This window comes from Mus caroli, unplaced genomic scaffold (assembly GCF_978045245.1).
Source record: "Mus caroli unplaced genomic scaffold, Mus_caroli_1 scaffold_2, whole genome shotgun sequence".
Taxonomy (NCBI): domain Eukaryota; kingdom Metazoa; phylum Chordata; class Mammalia; order Rodentia; family Muridae; genus Mus; species Mus caroli.
The window spans coordinates 77,055,899-77,077,724 of NW_028227257.1; the positions used below are offsets into that span (position 1 = coordinate 77,055,899).

General features: G+C 48.0%; 1 protein-coding gene across 2 annotated transcripts in view; it reads left to right on the forward strand.

Moving 5' to 3' along the window:
• Nat10 (N-acetyltransferase 10) overlaps window positions 1-21,826 on the forward strand; it is a 40,337-nt gene that overhangs the window by 15,125 nt on the left and 3,386 nt on the right. For both annotated transcript variants that reach the window (XM_021156192.3, XM_029474186.2), the window contains exons 9-27: window positions 1,822-1,955; window positions 3,095-3,188; window positions 3,310-3,408; window positions 6,530-6,666; window positions 11,202-11,326; window positions 11,649-11,799; window positions 12,331-12,427; window positions 13,145-13,261; window positions 13,930-14,031; window positions 14,110-14,184; window positions 14,782-14,898; window positions 15,561-15,694; window positions 15,908-15,956; window positions 18,111-18,207; window positions 18,294-18,404; window positions 19,331-19,503; window positions 19,984-20,103; window positions 20,495-20,593; window positions 21,089-21,162. In XM_021156192.3, the coding sequence (XP_021011851.1) occupies window positions 1,822-1,955; window positions 3,095-3,188; window positions 3,310-3,408; window positions 6,530-6,666; window positions 11,202-11,326; window positions 11,649-11,799; window positions 12,331-12,427; window positions 13,145-13,261; window positions 13,930-14,031; window positions 14,110-14,184; window positions 14,782-14,898; window positions 15,561-15,694; window positions 15,908-15,956; window positions 18,111-18,207; window positions 18,294-18,404; window positions 19,331-19,503; window positions 19,984-20,103; window positions 20,495-20,593; window positions 21,089-21,162 (2,105 nt within the window). The remainder of the gene's footprint in view (window positions 1-1,821; window positions 1,956-3,094; window positions 3,189-3,309; window positions 3,409-6,529; window positions 6,667-11,201; window positions 11,327-11,648; window positions 11,800-12,330; window positions 12,428-13,144; window positions 13,262-13,929; window positions 14,032-14,109; window positions 14,185-14,781; window positions 14,899-15,560; window positions 15,695-15,907; window positions 15,957-18,110; window positions 18,208-18,293; window positions 18,405-19,330; window positions 19,504-19,983; window positions 20,104-20,494; window positions 20,594-21,088; window positions 21,163-21,826) is intronic.

A 21,826-nucleotide genomic window follows, 5' to 3' on the forward strand; every position in this document is an offset into this window, starting at 1 on the left:
GGATCAGAGCGTGGGCATTAGAAAGGGTGTGCCACCAGCTGCTAGTGCTACTGACAGTGCAGGAGGGGGTCTCCTTTCTGGGTTTCTCTACAGTTACATTTGAGTCATTACTAATCAGCCATGGGGGCAGCTGATTGTTTTTAATTGGCATCATCATGAAAGAGGCAGGCAAATGATTATCGATTATTCCTGTTTTGTTTTCCCTTTTGGTTATGAGGTCTGCTTATGTCTGTATTACTTGTATATTTGTCTTTTTCATGTTACCCTTTCACTTTAGATAAATAATTTAGGATATATTTCAGTCTAGTTATTTTTAATTAGCATTTGGAACTTCTCCCTAAAATTTAAAAAGTAAAATATCATTCAGCAAAGACTGACGAGTTATCCCACTTGATCCCTTGGGTGTTTCATCTGAGGAGCTTGGTGTCCTGAAGTGCCTTCCTGACTGCTGGGTCTTCATCTTAGTGCTTCTGCCCTGAGACCCAGACTGGCTCCTCAGGACGACAGGCACAGCTTCCTTCCCTCCTTAGATCTCATCGGGGACCCAGGTTTGGCCTGATTGCTAGTGTGGCTCCCATGTAGAAGTTGTTCCCATTTGGTGCCATGCACTTGGCTGCGTGCCAAGCTTGGCAGTGAGCAAGTTTCCTGCTTCAGAGCTCATGCTGTAGAGCAGTCTTAACCTGTGGGTCCCCTACATGCAGATATCCTGCATATCAGATATTACATTACGGTTCATAACAGTAGCAAAAGTACAGTGTTATGGTTGGAGGTCACCACAACACGAGCAAGTGTATTACATAATCCCCTCTGCTTTATAGGATGAGGCAAATTCTGGGTGGGGGAAATTAGTAGGTTCTTCCACTAAGTCATTTGGTTTAGTGGAAAGAGCTGCGCAGAGCAGAGAAAAAGGACAGATAGTCTGGAGGTGTGGGCACATCACAATGATGCTTCCAGAGGCACGGGTAAGGGAAGGGTGGAAGATTGTAGAGCAAAGCCTTCAAGGAGCTCTGAGATGAGTCCCTGGGCAGAATGGTTAGCAGCTGCATAGGCTGAAGGCAGGAGTGTGGGTTGGGTTAAGGTTAGGGATCAACAGGGAGGCCAGTAGGGCTAGCAGCAAGAAGGAGGTAGGCGTGGGGATAGACGTTACTAAATGCCACTAGGAGAGCTCGTGACAGTGGAGCGAAAGCTTTGTGTGCTTTTAGCACACTGTGGTAGCATCCCAAGCTTATAGAAGGATCTCTAGCTGCCGAGCTCACTGCAGGCTGTGCTGGGATATGGGTTGAAGCAGGAAGAGTAACCCTGAAGCTGCTTGCTGTTATGGTGGAGTCAGCTGGAGCAGGAGAGTGTGGCTGGGAGCAGAATTGGAGGGCTGTGAGGAATGGCTGGACTGTTTTGAAGGTGTCACCAAAAGGAAGTACTAGAAAGTCAGGGTTGGGTGAGAAAATGGAGGGTATGTTTAACACAGAGCTGGACAGTTAAACTCTGGTGGGGAGGCTAGTAGAACTGTTTTACATCAGCGTAACGTCTGAGATGTCTGTGTGTAAATGGATCTGTATAGGAATCGTACCTAAGGGTATGACAGGTGGGGAGAGGTCTGCAGTGGAGATAGAAACTTGAGAGCCTTGAGGGTACTTTGGGTCTTGACAAAGCTGAGGAGCCGACCAAGGCATGAGAAACATAGGCACTGAGCAGGGCTTTCTGGCCTGTAGGAACTGATACCCTTTTTGTTATCCTCAATGTCAGCCTAACCTCTCCACGACTGGTGATAAGAGCCGACCCCGTAGCCTTTCTGGACATTCACATAATGCTATCTTTGCACAGGCCAAGGCTGTCTTGAAATTCATTGAGGGGATCTCGGAGAAGACTCTAAGGAGTACTGTTGCCCTCACCGCTGCCCGAGGAAGGGGCAAGTCTGCGGCCCTGGGCCTGGCTATCGCTGGAGCAGTGGCATTCGGGTAAGGCTTCCACATGGGAGTGTGCAGGATTTGAGTCAGGCACCTGGTGGAGTTGTCTCTGGTTCCTCATCAGGGCTGTCCACCATGTAACTTCTGTCAAGGTCATGGGTATTTGTTTGGAAGCTGCAGCACTGCTCCCCTGGGCCACTAGGAGGCACTCTAGGCAGTACCAGAGCTCTTTTGTTTGCTACTTAAGTTGAACAGACACAAATGCAAAGAAAACCTCTCATGGTGAGAGTGTCTGACTAGCTTTGGTGATTGCACAAATACAGGTGAAATACGTTATGACCTTGGTTGGTGATGGGTCTTATTTGTTTTCAGTAAGGTATTATTTTCTGTCCTTGGCCTGTGTGTGCTTTGCCAACTCAGATGATGGACCTACAACTTTGTCCTCCATGTGCCGTCTTCCCTGGTGATGCTTACAGAGGCTGTGGGTACTTTGTATGTGGATGAACCAGGGCCCAGGGGATTCTCATTACCCAAGATCCTCCAGCAGGTTGCTGCTGGTAGAGATTTGACCTTGGGCCCAGCACCACATAGCTCCATGACTTTGGAAACCTCAGCCTAGCTAGTGATGAGTGTGAGGCTGCCCTTCCTGTCAGGATACCGGATTGGCAGCAGTGTGTGGGTTCTGCATGTGGATAGCTATTCTTTTTTTTTTTTTTTTAAAGATTTATTTATTATATATAAGTACACTGTAGTTGTCTTCAGACACTCCAGAAGAGGGCGTCAGATCTCCTTACGGATGGTTGTGAGCCACCATGTGGTTGCTGGGATTTGAACTCTGGACCTTCAGGAGAACAGTCGGGTGCTCTTACCCACTGAGCCATCTCACCAGCCCCCGTGGATAGCTATTCTTGTAGTATGCCTTGGCACTGATGAAGTAGCCCTGTGTCAGGGCTTGCTACTAGCACATCGATAACCCGTTTGTCTCAGTTTTGCAGAGGTGTGTACTCAGGTCTTGGTTGCTTTAATCTTCTCCCACAAATTGTTCCTCCCTTACCCTGCTGTTGTCTCTGGTTATCACTTATGTTGACAGAAGCAGCCAAAAATGATTCCTTAATTTTATTTGCTTCTTTAGAATGTTCTAAGTCTCTTAATTTCTAAACCACCTCCCCCATTTTTCTTTTGTTCTGCAGGTATTCCAATATTTTTGTTACCTCCCCAAGCCCGGATAACCTCCACACGTTGTTTGAATTTGTATTTAAAGGATTTGATGCTCTGCAGTATCAGGTAAGAAAATCGTGTAGACTGTTTGCTTTAGTGCTAGAGTTCTGCCCAGTGGTCTGTGGAATGCTTGCTTTCTCAGTAGTGACTCTGAAACTTGTCATGGGTTTGACTCTTTCTTCACCAGGAGCACCTGGATTATGAGATTGTACAGTCGCTGAACCCCGAGTTTAATAAAGCGGTGATCAGGGTCAATGTGTTCCGAGAGCACAGACAGACTATTCAGGTGAGGCTCATCTCAGACCTGTTCTGCAGGCCAGCAAGGGTCGTGCTGTGTGGACCTAGCTGTGTGGGGTTTGCCCATTTGTGTGATTGGTTTGCCCTGCCCAGCAGTGGTGCGTGAGAAGGCTGTTGCAGATTATCAGCACCAAGTGAGGATGGCATTCAGGTCAGCTGTGGGGGAAGTGATGTTGTTGGATTGAAAAGTTGAGTTTGTCTCTGACTGTGAAAGGAGTGGGACTGAGAGGATGCCCAAGAGTGGGAAAGGTGCTTCTCATCAGTTGAGGTTTTGAGACCTACATCTGCAGCTGGAACAATCACATCACCATTTCAAAGGAAAAGAGCTTTGCAGAATGTGCTGGGAGCGTTGTGTTTTGCCGATGTCCTCTTGCTCTTTTAAACAGCATTTCCTGGAAAGCTCCACAGATCTCTGTAAGCCCAGTTTCTGAAGGCCTCGGTGTTGCTCAGTCTCTGTGAGGCTCATGCGACAGGATTGCAGAGGCACAAGGCTCACTGGCTCTTGCTGGACAGATTCATTGATTGCTTTTGACATTAGATTGGAATGGGAAGTGAGCGAGCCAAGTAAACTTGGCAGTTTATGATCCTTGAATCTTATGCCTGCAGTGGCACTGGGTGGCTCTGTCACGGCATACCAAGGCAGATGGTGACACCACTGTTTATGCCTTTCACCTTTACCCTGGAGTCTCTGTTAGTTTTATTAGATACCTCCCCCCCCCCTTTAAAAATTCTGTGTGTGGGTATTTGACTGCATGTGTGTCTTTGTACCACATACATGTCTGATGCCCTTTAAGATCAGAAGAAGGCACGGGATCCCTGGAACTGGAGTTAGAAATAGTTGTGAGCCACCAATGTGGATGCTTGAAGTGAACCTGGGTCCCATGGAGGAACAGTCAGTGTTCCTCACCGCTGAGCCATCTCTGAAGCCCCCGGGTCTTTTTCTAGTCTCTTCCTTCTGCCCTTTCAGCTCACTGCTGCCTGATTCTCTGAGCTCGGGGCAGGGGGGACTGCAGCTAGTGTGGGACGGGATTGGGGCTAGGGCCGGCATTGGCTCTGAGAAAGTGCATCTTCCTAGCCTGGAAATTGAGAAGAAGAGGTATTGAGTTAAAGCCTGCCTGCTTCCTGGTGGCTGCTTTCTGTAATTTTCTGAAATGCTTATTTAGTTAAGAATCAAGTTGTGGGGTCCCATGAAAGATTTGTGACCAGAAGCAAGTAAGGCAGATTCCGCCCCCCACCCCCCACCCCCCAGGTCACCTCCAGATCAGCCCAGTCTTGCTTTCTTGGGAAAGCCCCGAGACCAGACTGTGCGTGGCCACCGTGCGTGGCCAGTGTTCCCGCTGGAACCAGCAGTACTGAGGCTGTGCTCTGGCTGTGTTTGTGCCCATGAGCAGACATGCCGTACTGCCCTCCAGCTGCCTGCCTTTCCAGTCTGCATCTGCTTGCCACATCTCTAGACTGAGGCTTGCAGGGCAGGTTGATGGACTTTCAAGTGTCAAATGAGGTGCTAAAATTTGTGTTGGTTTTCTAGGACAAGTAGAGAATTGCTGAGCTTTAGACCTAGCTGTGTAGCTGTCTAGTTTCCTGGGATTTTCCCAAATTCTCCTTTACAAAATTTGCTACCTTCATATCACTTTTTGGTTTGGGTTTTTAAGTCTCACTCATGCTGGGTACAGTGCAGCAAACTCCCGAGTTTTAGTTTTCTTTGTCTTCCAGTTCACTGTCCTCCTGTCTCAGCTCCCTAAGTGTACTGGTTACAGGTATGAACCATCACAGCTGTTTTTGTTGCTGTTGTTTGGTTTGGTTTGAGCCAGTCTCCCTGTGTAACCCAGACTGGCCTTAATTTAATTCACTGTATAGCCCCAGGCCAGCGTCCGATCCTCCTGCTTCAACCCCTACAGCTGCTGTAAGAGCTGTGCAACCTTGTCCAGCCTCTCTGGGAATTTGGCTTTTGCAGTTTACAGACTTTTGAAATTGGATTATCTTGAATTATTTTAATTGGTTATTTATATTGCCTCTGTGGCCATTTAAAAACAGCAGAAAGCCCTAAAGCAACTGATGGATTGTTTGTGTATTTAAGGATGAGAGAGGTGGGGGAGAGGAGCGGTGGGAAGACAATGGATTTAGGAGAGAGCAGCTGCAGTCCAGGGTTACTTTTGGCTACATAGGAAGCTTGAGGCGAGCTCGGGCTACATGGCAACCCCCTTGCTTCCCTCATCAGAAGGAAAAAGAGTAGTTGGAGGTTGCCTACCATCCCAGAGGTTGGTGATGTTAGGGCAGAGAGGACAAATCAGAGACCCAGTACCACGTGCAGTAAGAGGTGAGCCACCTAATCGGAGGCTGAAGAAAAACGGGAGATGGAAAAGAGGGAAAGGAATGCAGCCACTGTCAGTCAACTCTGTAAGCCAAGCTGTGGACAATATGACCTTACCCTTGTTATTCACCTTACTGTTTACACAGTAATCTTGCTTCTTCCTTAGGCAGCCATTGAGCGGGTTTTCCTAGTGTGTGTGTGTGTGTGTGTGTTGTGTTATGTATATTTATGAATGTGTGTGTACAGATGAGTGTGTTGAGGAGGCTGAAGGTCTGCATAGGGTGTCCTCCTTGTTTGTTCTCCGCTTAGTTTGTGAAGTAGGATCTCTCACTCACTGAGCTTGAGTTCCCAGGTTTGGCTAGATGGACTGGCCAGCAAGCCCCAGGCAGCTCACCTCTGTCTCCTAAGCATGGGGGTTGCAGGTCTGTGTGCTGTGCTTTTATGTGTTGGGCAGGATCTGAACTCATACCCTCATGTTTGTGCAGCAAATGCTTTATTGACTGAGCCATCTCCTTACCCTCTTCTCTGTTTTTGTAGAAAAAAGAATATGAGGCTCTGTGAGATGGAGTGACCTCCTTCCTCATGGTCATGTAATCAGTGATTGCAGTGTCTGGTTCCAGGTGTCCAACCTGAAGCTCATTTCATTCTTGAGCTGCCAAAAGTAGAAAGTGGGGAGTTGTGGGAAGAGAGGAAGGGGACAGTGCAGTGGACAGATGGGGCTTCTCAATGAGTCATTGGTCCTCACCCGGTACTGTGGATTTAGATGGCTACATTTACAATCTGTATCTTTTCCCCACAGTACATCCACCCTGCAGATGCTGTGAAACTGGGCCAGGCTGAGCTGGTTGTGGTAGATGAAGCTGCTGCTATTCCCCTCCCCCTGGTGAAGAGCCTGCTTGGGCCCTACCTGGTTTTCATGGCATCTACTATCAATGGGTAAGGTGCCTGGTGGAGCTGTTTGTCACTCTTCTCTGTGATCCTGCAGATTAATAGGAATGTAAAGAATGTGACCTGGCCACGAAAAAACAGTTCAGCATCACTAAGTCTTTGGGAAACTCTTGCTCTTTCTAGGGTTTCTTCACTGGGAGCTACCTCATAAACTGTCACTCCCCTCTGGTTAAATGTCCCGAAAAACTGAAGAATTTTGCTTAAAAAGTGCCAGCTATAAGCAATGTCCTATATCTTAGAATGTACCTCCTATATCTTAGGATATAGAAATGTAATATTAAAATAGATATAGTTAGCATTAAAACAGGCTTATACTATTCTTAAAACTTTAAAATAGAGTTCATCTTGGTATGGAAAGATCGCAGAAAATAGGTAGCAAACACAAGGGAAAGTGTCGGTTATAGAATGCAGGCTTAGTGTCGCGCCTACAACCCTAGCACCTAGAAAAGAAGTTTCAAAAGGTAGGTGTGGGGAGATGACGGAGTGTGTAAGAGTGTTTGCTTTGTGAGCCCCAGCATCCGCATAAGGAGCTGGACATGCAGTAACCCAGCACTGGGGCAGGTGGTCGGGCTCGGGGGGGGGGGGGGGCAGCCAGGTGGGTCAGGAGAGCTCAGTGCTCATCCTGACTGGGTGGTGGGGTGGGAGCTTCTAGTTAGTGAGAACCTGTCAAGATGATAAGCTGAGAGAAGGAAGGAAGAGAACTCCCAAGAACTGCTCTGGTTTTCACACGTGTACACATGATCTCACGCACGTGTATACTCTGTGTGCATGCTCCACAAACAGACCACATACGTAGATGGAAATAAACGGAAAGAAAAGTGCTGTCAGCCAGCTCTGTAGGTGTATTGTGTATGTGTTCTATACACTTACTTTTCTTTCCATTTATTTACTTATTCTGTTTGTTGTTCTGAGACAGGGTCTTAACTCTATAGAATAGGCTGGCATTGAACTCAGAGATCTGCCTGTCTCTGCTCCCAAGTGCTGGGGTGAGAATTGTGTCTCCACGCCTGACCTTCTTTTTCATTTTGAACAAAACCAAAGTTTACATATTGTTGTTAGTAGACTGTATGTATTGTGAAATCTGCTTAGGTCAATAAATATGTGTACTCAGTGAAAAGATTCCTATACAGAAGTCACATCTTCACAAAAGAACTCTGTGTTTCAGATTTATTACTATGATAACTTAACATCAAAAGTACTTAGATAAAACTGATTTTTACCTTTAAAGACAGCTTTATTGAGATAAGCTTTGCATTTTATATTGCTAACACATGTTAAGTCTATAATTGACAGTTATACCACCATGTTCATGATATTCAGTTGGGCTTCCATACTCCATAGCCTGGAGTGTACACAGCCCACTGTGTATTTCTGCAGGGTGACTTGCTCCAGGGTTCCAGATAAAATGGAATTGTACAGTGTGTGGTCTCTAAAAGACACTTTGAATATTACATTGATTTGTTTTACATGTGTGTGCATACGTAAGCCATGGCAAGCATGTAAAGGTCGGAGGGCAGCTTGTGGGAGTCTGCTGCATTCTCTTACCCTGTGTGTTCCAGGGATCAGACTCAGTGTGGTCTTCTGTGATTGGCCTTTTCACGGTCTCTAGTGCTCTCTCTTTCTTGGGGCTCGCCCATGGAGCTGTGCCAGTATTTCTTTCCCTTTTGGGCTCCATGATGCTCTGCTGTCTGAGGTGCCCTGCTAATTCTCCTGTGGGAGCATTCGGATTCTTTCTGTTTGGCTGTGAAGCTGGTGTGTACATTTAAAGAGAGATTTCTGTGTGGATTTGTTTTCACTCCTTTTGGATAGGTGGCTGAGCAGTGTTACTGGGTCAAGTAGAGACTGTAACCATGTGACATGTGACTGGATTGTTTTCCAGAGCAGCCACGCACTCTAATTCCCAGTGTTTCAATAACTTGTGGACAAGAGTGATCCAAAAAAGCTAAATGGGAAAGTGAGGAAATAATTCATGTTTTATATAACTTGTATGAGACTCTACTGTTAAAAAATTTACTACAAATTACTATTTGGTTACTATACCAAAGTTTGTAAGTTAAACTTTATCATTGATGCATATATAGGAAAAGCATGGCATGCATATGGGATTCAGTTGGAGCTATGGAATGTTCTCTGCTGACAGGGGTGTACTGTGTGAGGACTGTGGATTGAACCTAGGCCCTAACATGCTGGGTGGGCTCTCCACCACCAACTTAGGCTAGGCTGCTCTGCTTATTTTTTCGATTGGGTTAGTCATTTTTTTATTATATATGAGGCTCAAGGTTTATATTCTAGGCACAAGACCCTTATCTTGTACAGTATTTGCAAACATTCTCTTTCATCTTGTTGGTTTTTCACTCTGGACAACCATCTTTTCAGACATTAAAGTGTAAGTGTTACTGCTTATATTTATTCATGTATTAAACAAACTTTTTTGCATTTATTTATTGCGTGTGTATGCTTATGTGTGTTGTAGTATATGAGTGGAGGTCAGAGGACAACTTGCCAAAGTCAGTTCTCTCCTGTATGCTAGCTCTGGGGACTAGCTTCTGGTTGTCAGGTTTGGCAGTGTCATTACATTGCTGGCCTGAATTAATTAATTAATTTAATAAAAAGGATTCCTTTGGAGGAATTTGTTCTGTGGGGTGATAAAGAGGAATGAAATACTTCAACCTTGTAGCTCTTGTTCATTTTATATAAGTAGTATCTGACTAAATGCTTAGCCGTGGAATGCAGTTGATGAGCACTATGAAGTGATGTAGTTGAACCCCCAGCAGTGTGTGCCCTGGGACCATTTGTGCCTGTGACTACCAACAAGGAGGAGATGCTCAAAGATGGAAAGCTGGCTCAATGAGCAGATTATAATGGTTTAAGTTTTTTTTTTTTTTTTCTCTCCCTGAGACAGGGTTTCACTGTGTAGCCTTGGCTGTCCTGGAACTCACTCTGTCTGTAGACCAGGTTGGCCTTGAACTCAGAAATCCACCTGCCTTTGCCTCCCAAGTGCTGGGATTAAAGGCATGCGCCACCATGCCCTGGCATCTGGTTTACGTTTTAAAATTCTATTTTGTGCTTGCACGTATACAGGTGCCTCCTGGTGTGCTTGTTTACTTGATGGTTCTGTCTAGAGGTCAGAGGTCAGCTTTTAGGAGTCAGTGTTTTCTACCATGTGGGTCCCAGGGTTTAATCCTAGGACACTAGGCTTGATAGCAAGTACTTTCCCCACTGAGCCATTGCACTGGCCCCAGATCAGAGGCTCAGGTCTATGCTGTCACTCTTGCCTTACATCAATCACCTTTTCATTTAATTAATTAATTAACTAACTTGAATTTTTTAGATTTATTTTATCTTACATGTATTTTGCCTGCATATATGTCTGTGCATCATGCACACGCCTAGTGCCTTCAGAGGTCAGAAGATGGTGTCAGACACCCTGGAATTGGAGTTATAGATGGCTGTGAGCTACATGTGGGTACTGAACTGAACCCAGACCCTCTACAAGACGAACAAGCATTCTTAATCTCTGAGCTGACTCTACAGCCCTATTTTTTATTTGTTTTTTATCTGTGGGTGCGTGTGTGTATGTGCGGCATGAGCAGCTGTGGATTAGGTCAGAGTACCACCTCAGGTATTAGTCTAGCCTTCTGCCTTGTTTGAGATCGTCTCTTGTTTGCTGTACACCAGGCTAGCTGCCCTTTAAGCTTCCAAGGATTCTCCTTCCTTTGCCTCCTATCTTGTAGGAACATGGGATTCTGGACATATACTACATGAAGATGCCAAGCCTGTCTTCATGTGAATTCTGGACTTCCAAACTCAATCCTTATGTTTTTGTGGCAAGCACTTTACTCATTGAATCATCTGCCTATCCCTATCTCACCTCTTAGGTGAAAATAATAAAAAGAATCACTTGGGACATTGGAAAGTACCCTGGCCTCTTTTACAGAGGACTCATTTCCAACATCCACATGGTTGCTCAAAACTATTTGTAATTCCATTTTCAGAGGATATATGCCCTTTTCTAGCTTCAGTTGGCACCAAGTATGCAGTGGTACACATGTGTTTACATGTAAGCAAAATACTTATATCCATAAAATAAAAGCAGATAAACCTGACAAAAGAATCACTTGAGTGGTGGGTTTGTTTGATTTTGATTTCCCACATGGGAAAAAGTCTCTGTCCATGTCTTCATATAACTTCTGTTAGCACCGACCATTAGACTGTGTAGCATTGCTCCAGCCTCACTGGCTAAATGCTTCGTTGACATCATCTTTCAGGCCTTATTTTCAGATCATAGTTCTCTGAAGTGTGTAGCACAATCCTTTGGGGATGAGGCTTAAAGAGATCAAGTTTTCTATCCAAAGCTACTAAATTCACACCAGTGCTTGAATCTGAGCCTGTATGCTTCCTAGCCAAGTTGTATCTTGGTTCATCTCCTAGGGCTCTTCCATGGGACATTTGTGTGCTATGCATGCTGGAAGTTCAGATTAGAGAGGCCGTCTTGGTTTCATCTGCCTTTGTCTTTCTCCTAGCTACGAGGGCACTGGCCGGTCACTGTCCCTCAAGCTCATTCAGCAACTCCGTCAGCAGAGTGCCCAGAGCCAGGTCAGCACCACTGCTGAGAACAAGACCACAACGACAGCCAGACTGGCCTCAGGTACCGTCCTGTCCCAGGACCTCATGCAGTACTGAAGCTTGATGCTGTCTGAGAGTGCTAGGAGGCGACAGCAATCCTGAGAGGCCAGTGGAAACATGGCTTGGGTCTTTGGATCCCTGGGGCCTTTTTGGTCCTTACTCTAAAACATGGGTAGGGTATGTTGACTTGGTAAATATTCAACCCAAAACATGTTAAATCACCAACTTGACATTCTTGAGCCACAGATATTTGGACATCATGTCACAGATAAAGTGCAGTATTTCTATTGTTAGATGCTGTGTGTTGAGTAATTGTTTCTAATCGTGTGTGTTGTGGCTGACAGCTCGGACATTGCATGAGGTTTCCCTCCAAGAGTCAATCCGATACGCCCCTGGGGATGCAGTAGAGAAGTGGCTGAATGACCTGCTGTGCCTGGATTGCCTCAACATCACCCGCATCATTTCCGGCTGCCCCTTGCCTGAGGCCTGTGAGCTGTATCCTCTGTCTCACCAGCCCTGCGGGGCTGAAGCAGTTAGAGAATGGGTTTGGTTTGAGCTGGGTACAGTGGCATATACCTGGAGTCCTCTCCCGGATTTGGGAAACTGAGGCAGGAGGACACCATGGACCCACCATTTAGGTCCAGCTCAAGTAAAACAGTCAGCAATGAAATCCCTGCCTTTTTGAGACAGGGTTTCTCTATGTAGCCCTGGCAGTCCTGGAACTCACTCTGTAGACCAGGCTGACCTCGAACTCACAGAGATATGATTGGTTCTGCCTCCAAGTGTTGGGATAAAAGGCATTCACCACCACTACCTGGCAAGATCTTGCCTTTAAAAAAAGGTTCTTTTGTTGTTGGTTGGTTGGTTTGAGGAACATTTTCAGTTTTGTTTCTCAGGTTTCTCCATGGTAGTTTCTGCTTAGAACACTGGAATTCTATTCCCAAGCTGGGGGAAATCTGTATTTTTTCTGGTGTATCTTCTTTTGAGTTCCCTGTGGTGTATTTTCGTGGCTTAACTCCAGGCCAGCTACTATGTTAACAGAGATACCCTCTTTTGCTACCACAAGGCCTCTGAAGTTTTCCTCCAGCGGCTCATGGCTCTCTATGTGGCTTCTCATTACAAGGTAAGTAACCTGCTCTGACATGCCCTTCCGCAGGGAGCAGTCCCCAGGGCTTCCCACCCCTCCTGCTACTCAGGGATCCAGGTGGCCATTCCACTGGGACTTGAGTGTTGAAGCTGGCAGGTCCAGTGACCTTACTGGAGAGGTTCCCTGTCAGCTTGTGTGCTTGGACTGTGTGGGAGCTCAGGGGTGAGAGCTGGAGGGGTGGGGCAGTGTTGCCTGTCTCTAAGGGCAGCTTGTCCTGCTGAACTAAGGAGCAGGGAACCTGAGCCTCGAGTACTGAAACCCAAGAGAATCGGGCAGGCTGCGCGGCTGCTTCCTGGGGGTGTGGGTATGGTAACGTGTTCACCAGCGCCCGTGATGGGAGGCTGAAGCGTGGGGTTAAAACGGTGGCATGCTCTCCTGAAATAGCCGTCAGCCTCTTCTCTGGAGCAAGCTCACTTCTCAGGTGGGAAGTCAATACTGTCAAGCAACTACTGCTCCATGTAACTCAGCCAGTGTTGAGCCTGAGAAGACAAGGCAGTAGGTATTGGAGGCACAGTCTCTCTGCAGCCATCGTGAAGAGTCACCTTGTCACAGGGACAATAAGCACTTTGCTAGGTGTCCAAGTCGCACTTGGCTTTGGGAAGGGCAGAACTGCAGTCACCATCAATTCCCAGTCAGGCCTGTGAGTGAAGGACTGTAGGCGTGCATCCCACTGACCATGTGTGTGCCCCACAGAACTCTCCCAACGACCTGCAGATGCTCTCAGACGCTCCTGCACACCACCTCTTCTGCCTCCTGCCACCTGTGCCCCCCACCCAGAATGCCCTGCCCGAAGTGCTTGCAGTTGTCCAGGTACAGAGCAGAGAGAAACATGGCGTGGCACTGGTTTGGGGAACTATTGGGCATCAGTGTGGCCAGGGAAGCTGTTGGGTCCTGACATGGATCTAGGTGGGTAGGTCCATTGAGGCAGGTGATGGTATGCACTGGAAAGAAAGCTGGATATAGGCAGCACTGGCTTATTTCTCTTTCTTGTACACATGAGTAGTGTAAACTTAAAGGCTACATGGAGAAAGATGTTTATCACCTGGGGTGTGTGTGTGTCTATGTCATTTTTTCCTTTCCCTAAACTTGGGATTATAGATGTCACACTTGCAGTGTGTCAGTGTCCACGATGTACTGCACAGTGCTCTATTTCACGTTTACACAGTATCTGTCTCGCCACTTTTCTGTCTTGGAATTTGTTCTGCCCCATACAGAGCTGTGTGTATCCTGTGTCTTAACTGATGTGCGTCTAAGTGATACATTCCACTTGACCTCTTGTTCTCGGTCTTTTGGTCTTGGGGCTGGAGGATGTCAGTAAGTTCATAGTAACCTGCCACATCCTAATGAGGTCGTGTGGTCAGTGTGGAGCTGGAACCCAGGATAAGAAACAGTGCTTAGAAAACTTGGTTTGGGGTCTGTCTCAGATGATGCTTGGGATCCGGAGCTAGAGCATGCCTTCCCTGCCTTGGTTTCCCTAGGTGTGCCTTGAGGGAGAGATTTCTCGTCAGTCCATTTTGAATAGCCTTTCTCGAGGCAAGAAGGCTTCTGGGGACCTGATTCCATGGACAGTGTCGGAACAGGTGAGGGAGCGGCTGCCCCTGCGTGTCTGAGTGTCAGGTTGTTTGTGTTGCTAAGTCACTGGTTTGTGTCTCCCACAGTTTCAAGATCCAGACTTTGGAGGCCTTTCTGGTGGACGGGTTGTTCGAATTGCTGTTCACCCAGATTATCAAGGGGTAACATGGCCTCTCTTCTTTTAAACCTTGTGTGCTGCTCTTTAGTGGGCTCCTGGCAGCCCTTTGGGCAGTGTGCCTAACTGTTGGAATAAAAAGATGGATACACCGGTGACATTTTAGGTGTACTCTGCTCAGGAGAATATAGCTAGAGCTTGAGGGTGGGCCGGGGACAAGGTTGTTGGTGTAGACTCCTTCCTTTCCCTACCTGTGTTAGAACGTAGGACTTGTTGAACCAGGTTGTTTTTCTATAACTGCCTTCTGTCGCTTTGAAAGGCACACTGAGGAGTGAGCTGTAGAGCGTCCCTTTCTGGCAGTGGCACACCAGCTACCGTTAGGTCCAGGTTGCAAGTGGGCTGTGGTTGGAGGGTTAGGCTAACCTAAGAACCCCGCCGTGTTTGTGGGTTGTGGTTGGAGGGTTAGGCTAACCTAAGAACCCCGCCGTGTTTGGCCCAGAGCCAGCTTTGACTACAGTGGGTTTTATTGGTAGCTTTTTTCCAAATGCAGTTTGACCAGGAATAAATGCTTTAGAAGCAAGGCACAAGTAGCTTAAACAGACTGAGAGTCTTCCCTCTGCTGTATTCTTGTGTGTGCTCATAGATGGGATATGGCAGCCGAGCACTGCAGCTGCTGCAGATGTATTATGAAGGCAAGTTCCCTTGTCTGGAGGAAAAAGTCTTGGAGACACCACAAGAAATCCGCACCGTGAGCAGTGAGGTAACAATGTTCTGGCAAAGCCAGAGTCCTGGGTCTGAGAGGATGGTTCTCTGGGCTCTTCTGCATTTGGGCAGCTAGCCACTTTCCTCAGCTTAACACTGTCGAGTCTCAGCCTACTCACCAGTGTCATCTGCTGCTGCAGCAGACACCCCGGGAGTAAACGTGCTTCCTAGTCTGCAAGTGTGCTGCATTGCAAGCTGGAGAACGTCTCCCCACCAGCCTCTGTCAGCATTAGCCCACTTTGCCTTGCTTGAGGCTGCCTGCACTAGTGACTAGCTTTCACACTCACGTGCTTGGTGGTTTGTGTAACGCCCGTGCTTGTGGGCCTTGACTTACACCAGACTCGGGAGGGTGACTCTCCAAGGTCACGGGTGTCAGGTGACAGAACCACAACTGCATGCTGCATTTTCAGAGCCCTGCCCCTGTCCCTTCTAAAGTGTAGTAGGCACTGCTAAACCGTGGCCTTTCCCTGCTTTTGGTCTTCAGAACTCGGTGATTGCACATATGCTTCGGCCTATACCTGTGGGATAGAGATCTCGGGACTCTTGAGTCCTATTTGGGAGCCATAGGGACACAGAAGAAGTCTGTTGTTGTGTAGTATACTGGATGGCTTGAGAACACCGCTAGCCTCTTGCTTTGCTAAGGGAGTAATGTCTTCTTAGGCTGTCAGCTTGTTGGAAGAAGTTATTACTCCCCGGAAGGATCTGCCTCCCTTGCTCCTCAAGTTGAATGAGAGGCCTGCAGAGCGCCTGGATTACCTGGGGGTTTCCTATGGGCTGACCCCCAGACTTCTCAAGTAAGTGCCTGCCTGTCCTCTGGAGCCAGCCCCCTTCAGTGGAAGACGACAGTTCTGTGGGTGGTATCTTCCTTTGCAGCTGGGGTCTGTGTCGTTGTCTGCTGCCTCCTCCATCTGTCCCTCCTCCTGTCCCTCCTCCTGTCCCTTCTGCCTTTATTTCTCAACTTCCACGAGTCATAAATGGTGACACCCCCCTCCACCCCCCTTTTGTAGGTTCTGGAAACGAGCTGGATTTGTTCCTGTCTATTTGAGACAGACCCCAGTAAGTGAGGCTTGGGGTAGAGGAGGGGTTGGGTTTGTGTTTGCAGTTGGCACCTCCTCCTCCAGTTGCCTTGGCTCCTCCTTGATGTGCCCTGGGCAGGTGTTTCTATATTTGTTAAGGTGTTGCTTGTTCAGAGGCGGGTTGGTACAGAGTGATTCCTTCCTGACCCTTGGAAGGTCTGGTGCATCTGTGGCTTTGTGCTCCATTTTCACGTGGCAGGGGTACACACGGACTGATTTGTCAGATTGTAGATTCAGTCCTGCAGGCTGGAGTTCCCTAAGTGTGTATAACAGAACTGAGTATTAATGGGTTCTGAAGGAGAGAGGTGGGCAGCAGATGATTGGGAGGGTGAGAAACAGCGGTGAGTTCCTGGAATGCAGTTTGTGTCTGTGGGAAACAGCCAGTGCATGGGGAAGCCTGAAGCTTGTTTTCTAACAGGTAAAAGCAGCAAGCAGTGAGGAACACTGGTGCTCCTCATGGTGGCAAATGCTTGTTGTAGCATAGTGGCCTAGCCTGCAGCTTAAACCTAAACCAGATGACTGGAAGGGGCCAGAACTGAAGAAAGTGGTCAGGGATAGAGACAGATGGAGCTTGGAGAGAATGCCACAGCATTCTCATTTTTTAAAAATATTTTTAAAGATATATTTATTTATTATGTATACAGTGTTCTGCCTGCATTTATGCCTGGACATCAGCTCCTGTTACAGATAGCCACCATGTGATTGCTGGGATTTGAACTCAGGACCTCTGGAAGAGCAAACAGTGCTCTTAACATTTTCATTCTTAAATGGAACTTTCAAGTTGTCTAGTTCACCACATAACAAAACATAGGAGATGTTTCTTGGTGGGTTTCAAACAGGACCCGAGTAGTCCAGTGATGGTCGCCCTGGGTACTCAGCGTAGCTGCTACTGACGCTCACTCCTGCTCTGCGGCACTTGGCATCTCCAGGTTGTATGGACTTAGACGCTGCTGACATCACGTAGAGCACGAGGACAGGTGGCTACTGGATTTGCCAGGACTGGTGCTCAGAGTGGAGTAGGGCTTGTTACAATTGGTGATAATGGGAGGTGGGGATATAGGCATGAGTAGACATTATTTCCCAGAGGGGAAGGGAGTGGAGAGCAGGGTAGCTGTGGCATGTGCATGAGGGAGGACATGTTGGGTAGAAGATTCTTGACCTTCGTTCACTGTAGACACTATTTACAGGGAATGTAGGTAGAGAGGGCTGACTGCAGGGGTGCAGGCCTTGTGGGGTCAGGACACTGAAACCCAGGACTTAGAGGTTTGCTACCAACTCATCCCTCACTCCAGGAGGGTCATGGGGAGTGTGAGTGCAGCAGTAAGAGAGTGAAGATGTCCAGTCACTTCTGTTTTCAAGGCCCACAGTGCTGAAGCGGGCAAGCACATGTGTCTTGGAGAATGCAAATCTGGTATTCAATTTTGGTGGTGAATGCCCATTTGAAGTCTGGCATGTGACATGGAGACTTCCGTGCGGCTGGCAGGGAGCGGAGATGGGCCCGTGCCTGTCGGCATACTTGTCTAGATAGATGGGCTCGTGCCTGTCGGCATACTTGCCTAGATAGACAGATGCGCTCAGCAGTTGCTTGCAGGGAGGACGTAAATTTGCGAGCCACAGACAGGCCATAGGCATCCTTTGACCTTGTCCCTTTGACCTTTGTCCTTGTCCCTTGACCTGCTTGCTCTGACCTGTTGTTGCCGTTAGATGCTGCCATGCAGGCCTGAGAACTTATGTAGTAAAGGGTCCAAAACTCTGTAACCTTGCACCATGTCAACCCCTAGTGAAGCTTGAAGCATCCAGAGTCTGAGGCCAGCATGGGCTACATAGCAAGACTGTCTCTTACACAAAGCATGTATAAACATACCGGCTGCCAGCTGGGCGGCTGAGTTTGCTGGGAAGTTTCTGCTTTATAAGGAACAAAGTTCACTGACAGGGTGAGGGATTGAAGCCTGCCTTCATGGCCTTGACTTCAGTGAAAGGAGTGGGTGCGGAGCAGAAGTCAGGCCTGACCTAAAGTCCTGCTGGACCTGCTCCAATCCCATGGCCTCTTAGGAGACTGCCTACCATGCAAGCCCATGGGGGCAGGGTGGGAGCACCATGACACTGGTACCAAGCAATAATGTGTGTCCCCTAGAACGACCTGACTGGGGAACACTCATGCATTATGCTGAAGACACTGGCCGATGAGGATGAGGCTGAGCAGGGAGTTTGGCTGGCAGCATTTTGGAAAGGTAAATGCCAGACGAGTGGAGAGGGGACAGTGAGGTGATAGACCAGGGCACCTGCAGATTGCTAACTGCCTTTCTGTGCCCTGCAGATTTCCGAAGACGGTTCCTGGCCTTGCTGTCATATCAGTTCAGCACCTTCTCTCCTGCCCTGTCTCTGAACATCATTCAGAACAGGAATGTAGCCAAGTCAGCCCAGCCAGGTGAGCTGTCACCCAGGAGCTGAGGGCTGCTCTAGTCCACAGTCTCCATGCTGCCTGCTGTTCCCCAAGCCTCTCTCCTGCCCAGGCTGTGCCTGGATTTCAGTTGTAAGACAGGTTCACACAGTGGTTAGCTGTGGAACCTGATTGAAACCTGGGTTCTGAGGGGAACTAGCTCAGTCTCTGGGGCTCTGTGTTTGCGTATTTATGAAATAGCACCAAGAATATGTCTCAGCCTTCTGACTGGTATATAGAAGAGCTATATAACTATAAAGCTATATAGCTTTATAAATCTAGAAAGCATAGAAATCATTGTTTAGTTGGATGAAAATTTTAAAAATTGCATAAGAGGTCATAAGCAGTCATTTTGTTCTATTAACAGTTACATTTATATATATTTTTATGTGTATATCTGTGGCTATGCACACATTCTTATGTGTATATTATGTCTTGTGGGTTGTATTTTGATGGGAAAATCTGGGTTCTTTGACCTGGGCAGAGCATGTCAGGTGACCCTGGAGAAAGAGTGACAAATGGGGAGAGTGGAGGTGTGTCCTTAGAACGTTAGGGCGAGAGGATCTTTCTTGGACCCAGCATATTGGTGGTTGTCTGAACTACCAGCCTAGGATTATGTTATTGGTAGCAAGGCATCTTACCACATTTACTTAGAGACTTAGTGTGCCTTATTTTGCCTGCATGTGTGCATTTGTACCTGGTGCCTGTGGCGGTCAGAGGGCGTCAGAGTCTCTGGAAGTTGAGTTATTGTTGGTTGTGAATTACCACATGTGGGTTCTGGGTTTTCTGCAAGAGCAGCGAGTGCACGTAACTGCTGAGCCGTCCAGCCCCTTCCTGGATGGCCTTGTGTGCTGCGTCCTATCCTGCGAGGGCTGCAGACTGCCCTGACTGGTGGGCTCTTGTTGCATGCACAGCCCTAGGCCGGGAGCATCTGGAGGCACTTTTCCTTCCCTATGACCTCAAGCGTCTAGAGATGTACTCTCGGAACATGGTCGATTACCACCTCATCATGGATCTGATCCCAGCCATTGCCCGCTTGTACTTCCTGAACCAGCTAGGAGACCTGGCCCTGTCGGCTGCCCAGTCGGTAGGTCACCTGGGACTCCACGGGGGACAAGGGAGGACAGTGGAGCTGTTGGTGCTGGGCCCTTAGATGAGTGCTTGGAAGGAGCTTTGTGCCTTTAGCCCTGGCAGAGCTGATGGTGGCCCCTCCTCACACTGCAGGCCGAGGTGAGCAATGTGGCTGTATTGTTAGCAAGCAGACTGCTACACTTTGAACCCACACTCTCCCTGCCACCTTGCCGCCCTACCAGAAGGCCAGGCTATCCTGCACTCCGGATGTATGTGGTTTTTTTGTGAAGTCGATGTTTTTTGGGACAATGTGAGCTAAAGTGCATTTTAGGAAGGAAGAAGTGTTCCTGCCTTAGTTGCAGGAAGGAAGAGAAGATGCCAAACCCCACTGCTGCTCTCTGGTTTCTGCTTCATCAAATGAGGCAGCTCCATTCTAGGCTATTGTAATGTGCAAGGTTATCTTGGAAACCAGTCCAGCTGATTCTCCTTCCTTCAGGCTCTTCTCTTGGGAATTGGCCTACAGCACAAGTCTGTGGATCAGCTGGAGAAGGAGATCGAGCTACCCTCAGGCCAGTTGATGGGGCTTTTCAACCGCATCATCCGCAAAGTTGTGAAGGTAACCTTGGTCCATGGGCAGGATTTTGGTCTTTCCAGTAACATAACACATCCACTCTTTGTTTATAATAAGTACTAAAACTTAGATGTATTTGCACAGATCTACACACACACACACACACACACACACACACACACACACACACACACACACACGGTGGGAGTGGGTGGGTGGAGTGTCCGCCAGTGTCTGTGAACTGGATTTCTTCTTAGAGGCCCCACTGCTGGGATTTGTATATACTCTGCCTGTGTCTATGCTTGTGCTGTGATCAGCTATGTTCTAATGTCTGAAGCATCGCTTTGAGTACTTTTCTTTAAGACACTGAAGAGTGAGTGACAGACCCCTGCTGCTCCTGCATCTTTTCTTTCCTCCTGTTGTGTTGTCCTTGTAGCTGTTCAATGATGTGCAGGAAAAGGCTATTGAGGAGCAGATGGTGGCAGTGAAGGATGTGGTCATGGAGCCCACTATGAAGACCCTGAGTGATGACCTGGTATGTCCCTGCTGTAGAGGTCCCAGTGTTCCCCTTGGCCACTGTTAGCCTGTAGATGTAGACCACCCTCCTCCTCTGCTTCGGAGCTGTCCTGCAGGCTGGAGGTGCTGATACATGGCTTGCATTTCTGTATCCTCAGGCTGAGAGGTAGGAGAGTTGTTCACCAGCTGCTGTTTAGAGAATTGCAGGTCAGCCTGGGATACAGAACAACTGAAGGATTGGGTCCTCTGCACTAACTTAACTAAGTGGCACTCTGTAGGTCCAAAGCCAGTGTGGTTCTCCCTGAGTGTGTGAGTGTGGGAACCTCGAGGCTGTTGATGCAAATGTTGGTTACCCCTTTGATGCTTTTCCAAATGTGTATTTTATAGGTGGGCATAGTGTAAAACTGTATTAGCTGCTCTTAGTGTGGGGAGTGTACCTCAGGAGGAAGTGTTTCCTCCCTGCCCCCGCTTCTCCTCCTCCCTGACCGCTGCTCTCTCTGGCTGTGGACCACAGGATGAAGCAGCAAAGGAATTCCAGGAGAAACACAAGAAGGAAGTCGGGAAGCTGAAGGACATGGACCTCTCCCAGTAAGCCCCTCCCATCTCAGGGAATCAGTTTTTTCCAGTCTCCACGGCCTGCAGACTTTGCTAAAGGTGTCCTACCACACACCCCACAGGCTCATAACTGTTTCAGAAGTACCACAGCTGAGATCTGCAATCTGTCTCATTCCCAGGATCGCAGAGTTCTTGTCACTTTGGGTTTGTGTTACTGCCTGGCCCCTCCAGGAAGGGGATGCTGAGCAGGACACCTCCCACCTGGAGTAGTCCCTTCCTCATGCTTGTCGTTTTCCTTTTGTCCCTGTTGAGTGTTACTTGTGATGTTTCCTTTCTAGCCACCCCAGGGTGACAGATCTGACAGTCGTGCTGCTTCAGGCCTTTTGCCCGTAACTACTCTAGGCTAGGAGCCACAGAACTTGTCCGCAGCCAGGCCATTGGTTGATCAGTTTGAGCAATACCATAAGGCCATTTCAGGGTATCAAGCTGGTTTTTCTTTGATGTGCCAAGACTGCTTTATCTGAAAGAAGTGAGAGGTTTCAGAGTTGGTTGTCGGAGGCTGGTAGGACAGGGGCTGTCCCAGTGAGGACAGTGATGACAGGGGGTGGTAAAGGTAGCTGTGGCACACTGCCTTGCCATTGGTCCCTGGTGACCCCCTTTCCTCCACTCTTGGTGTGACTCTTCTGTCCAGTGGGAC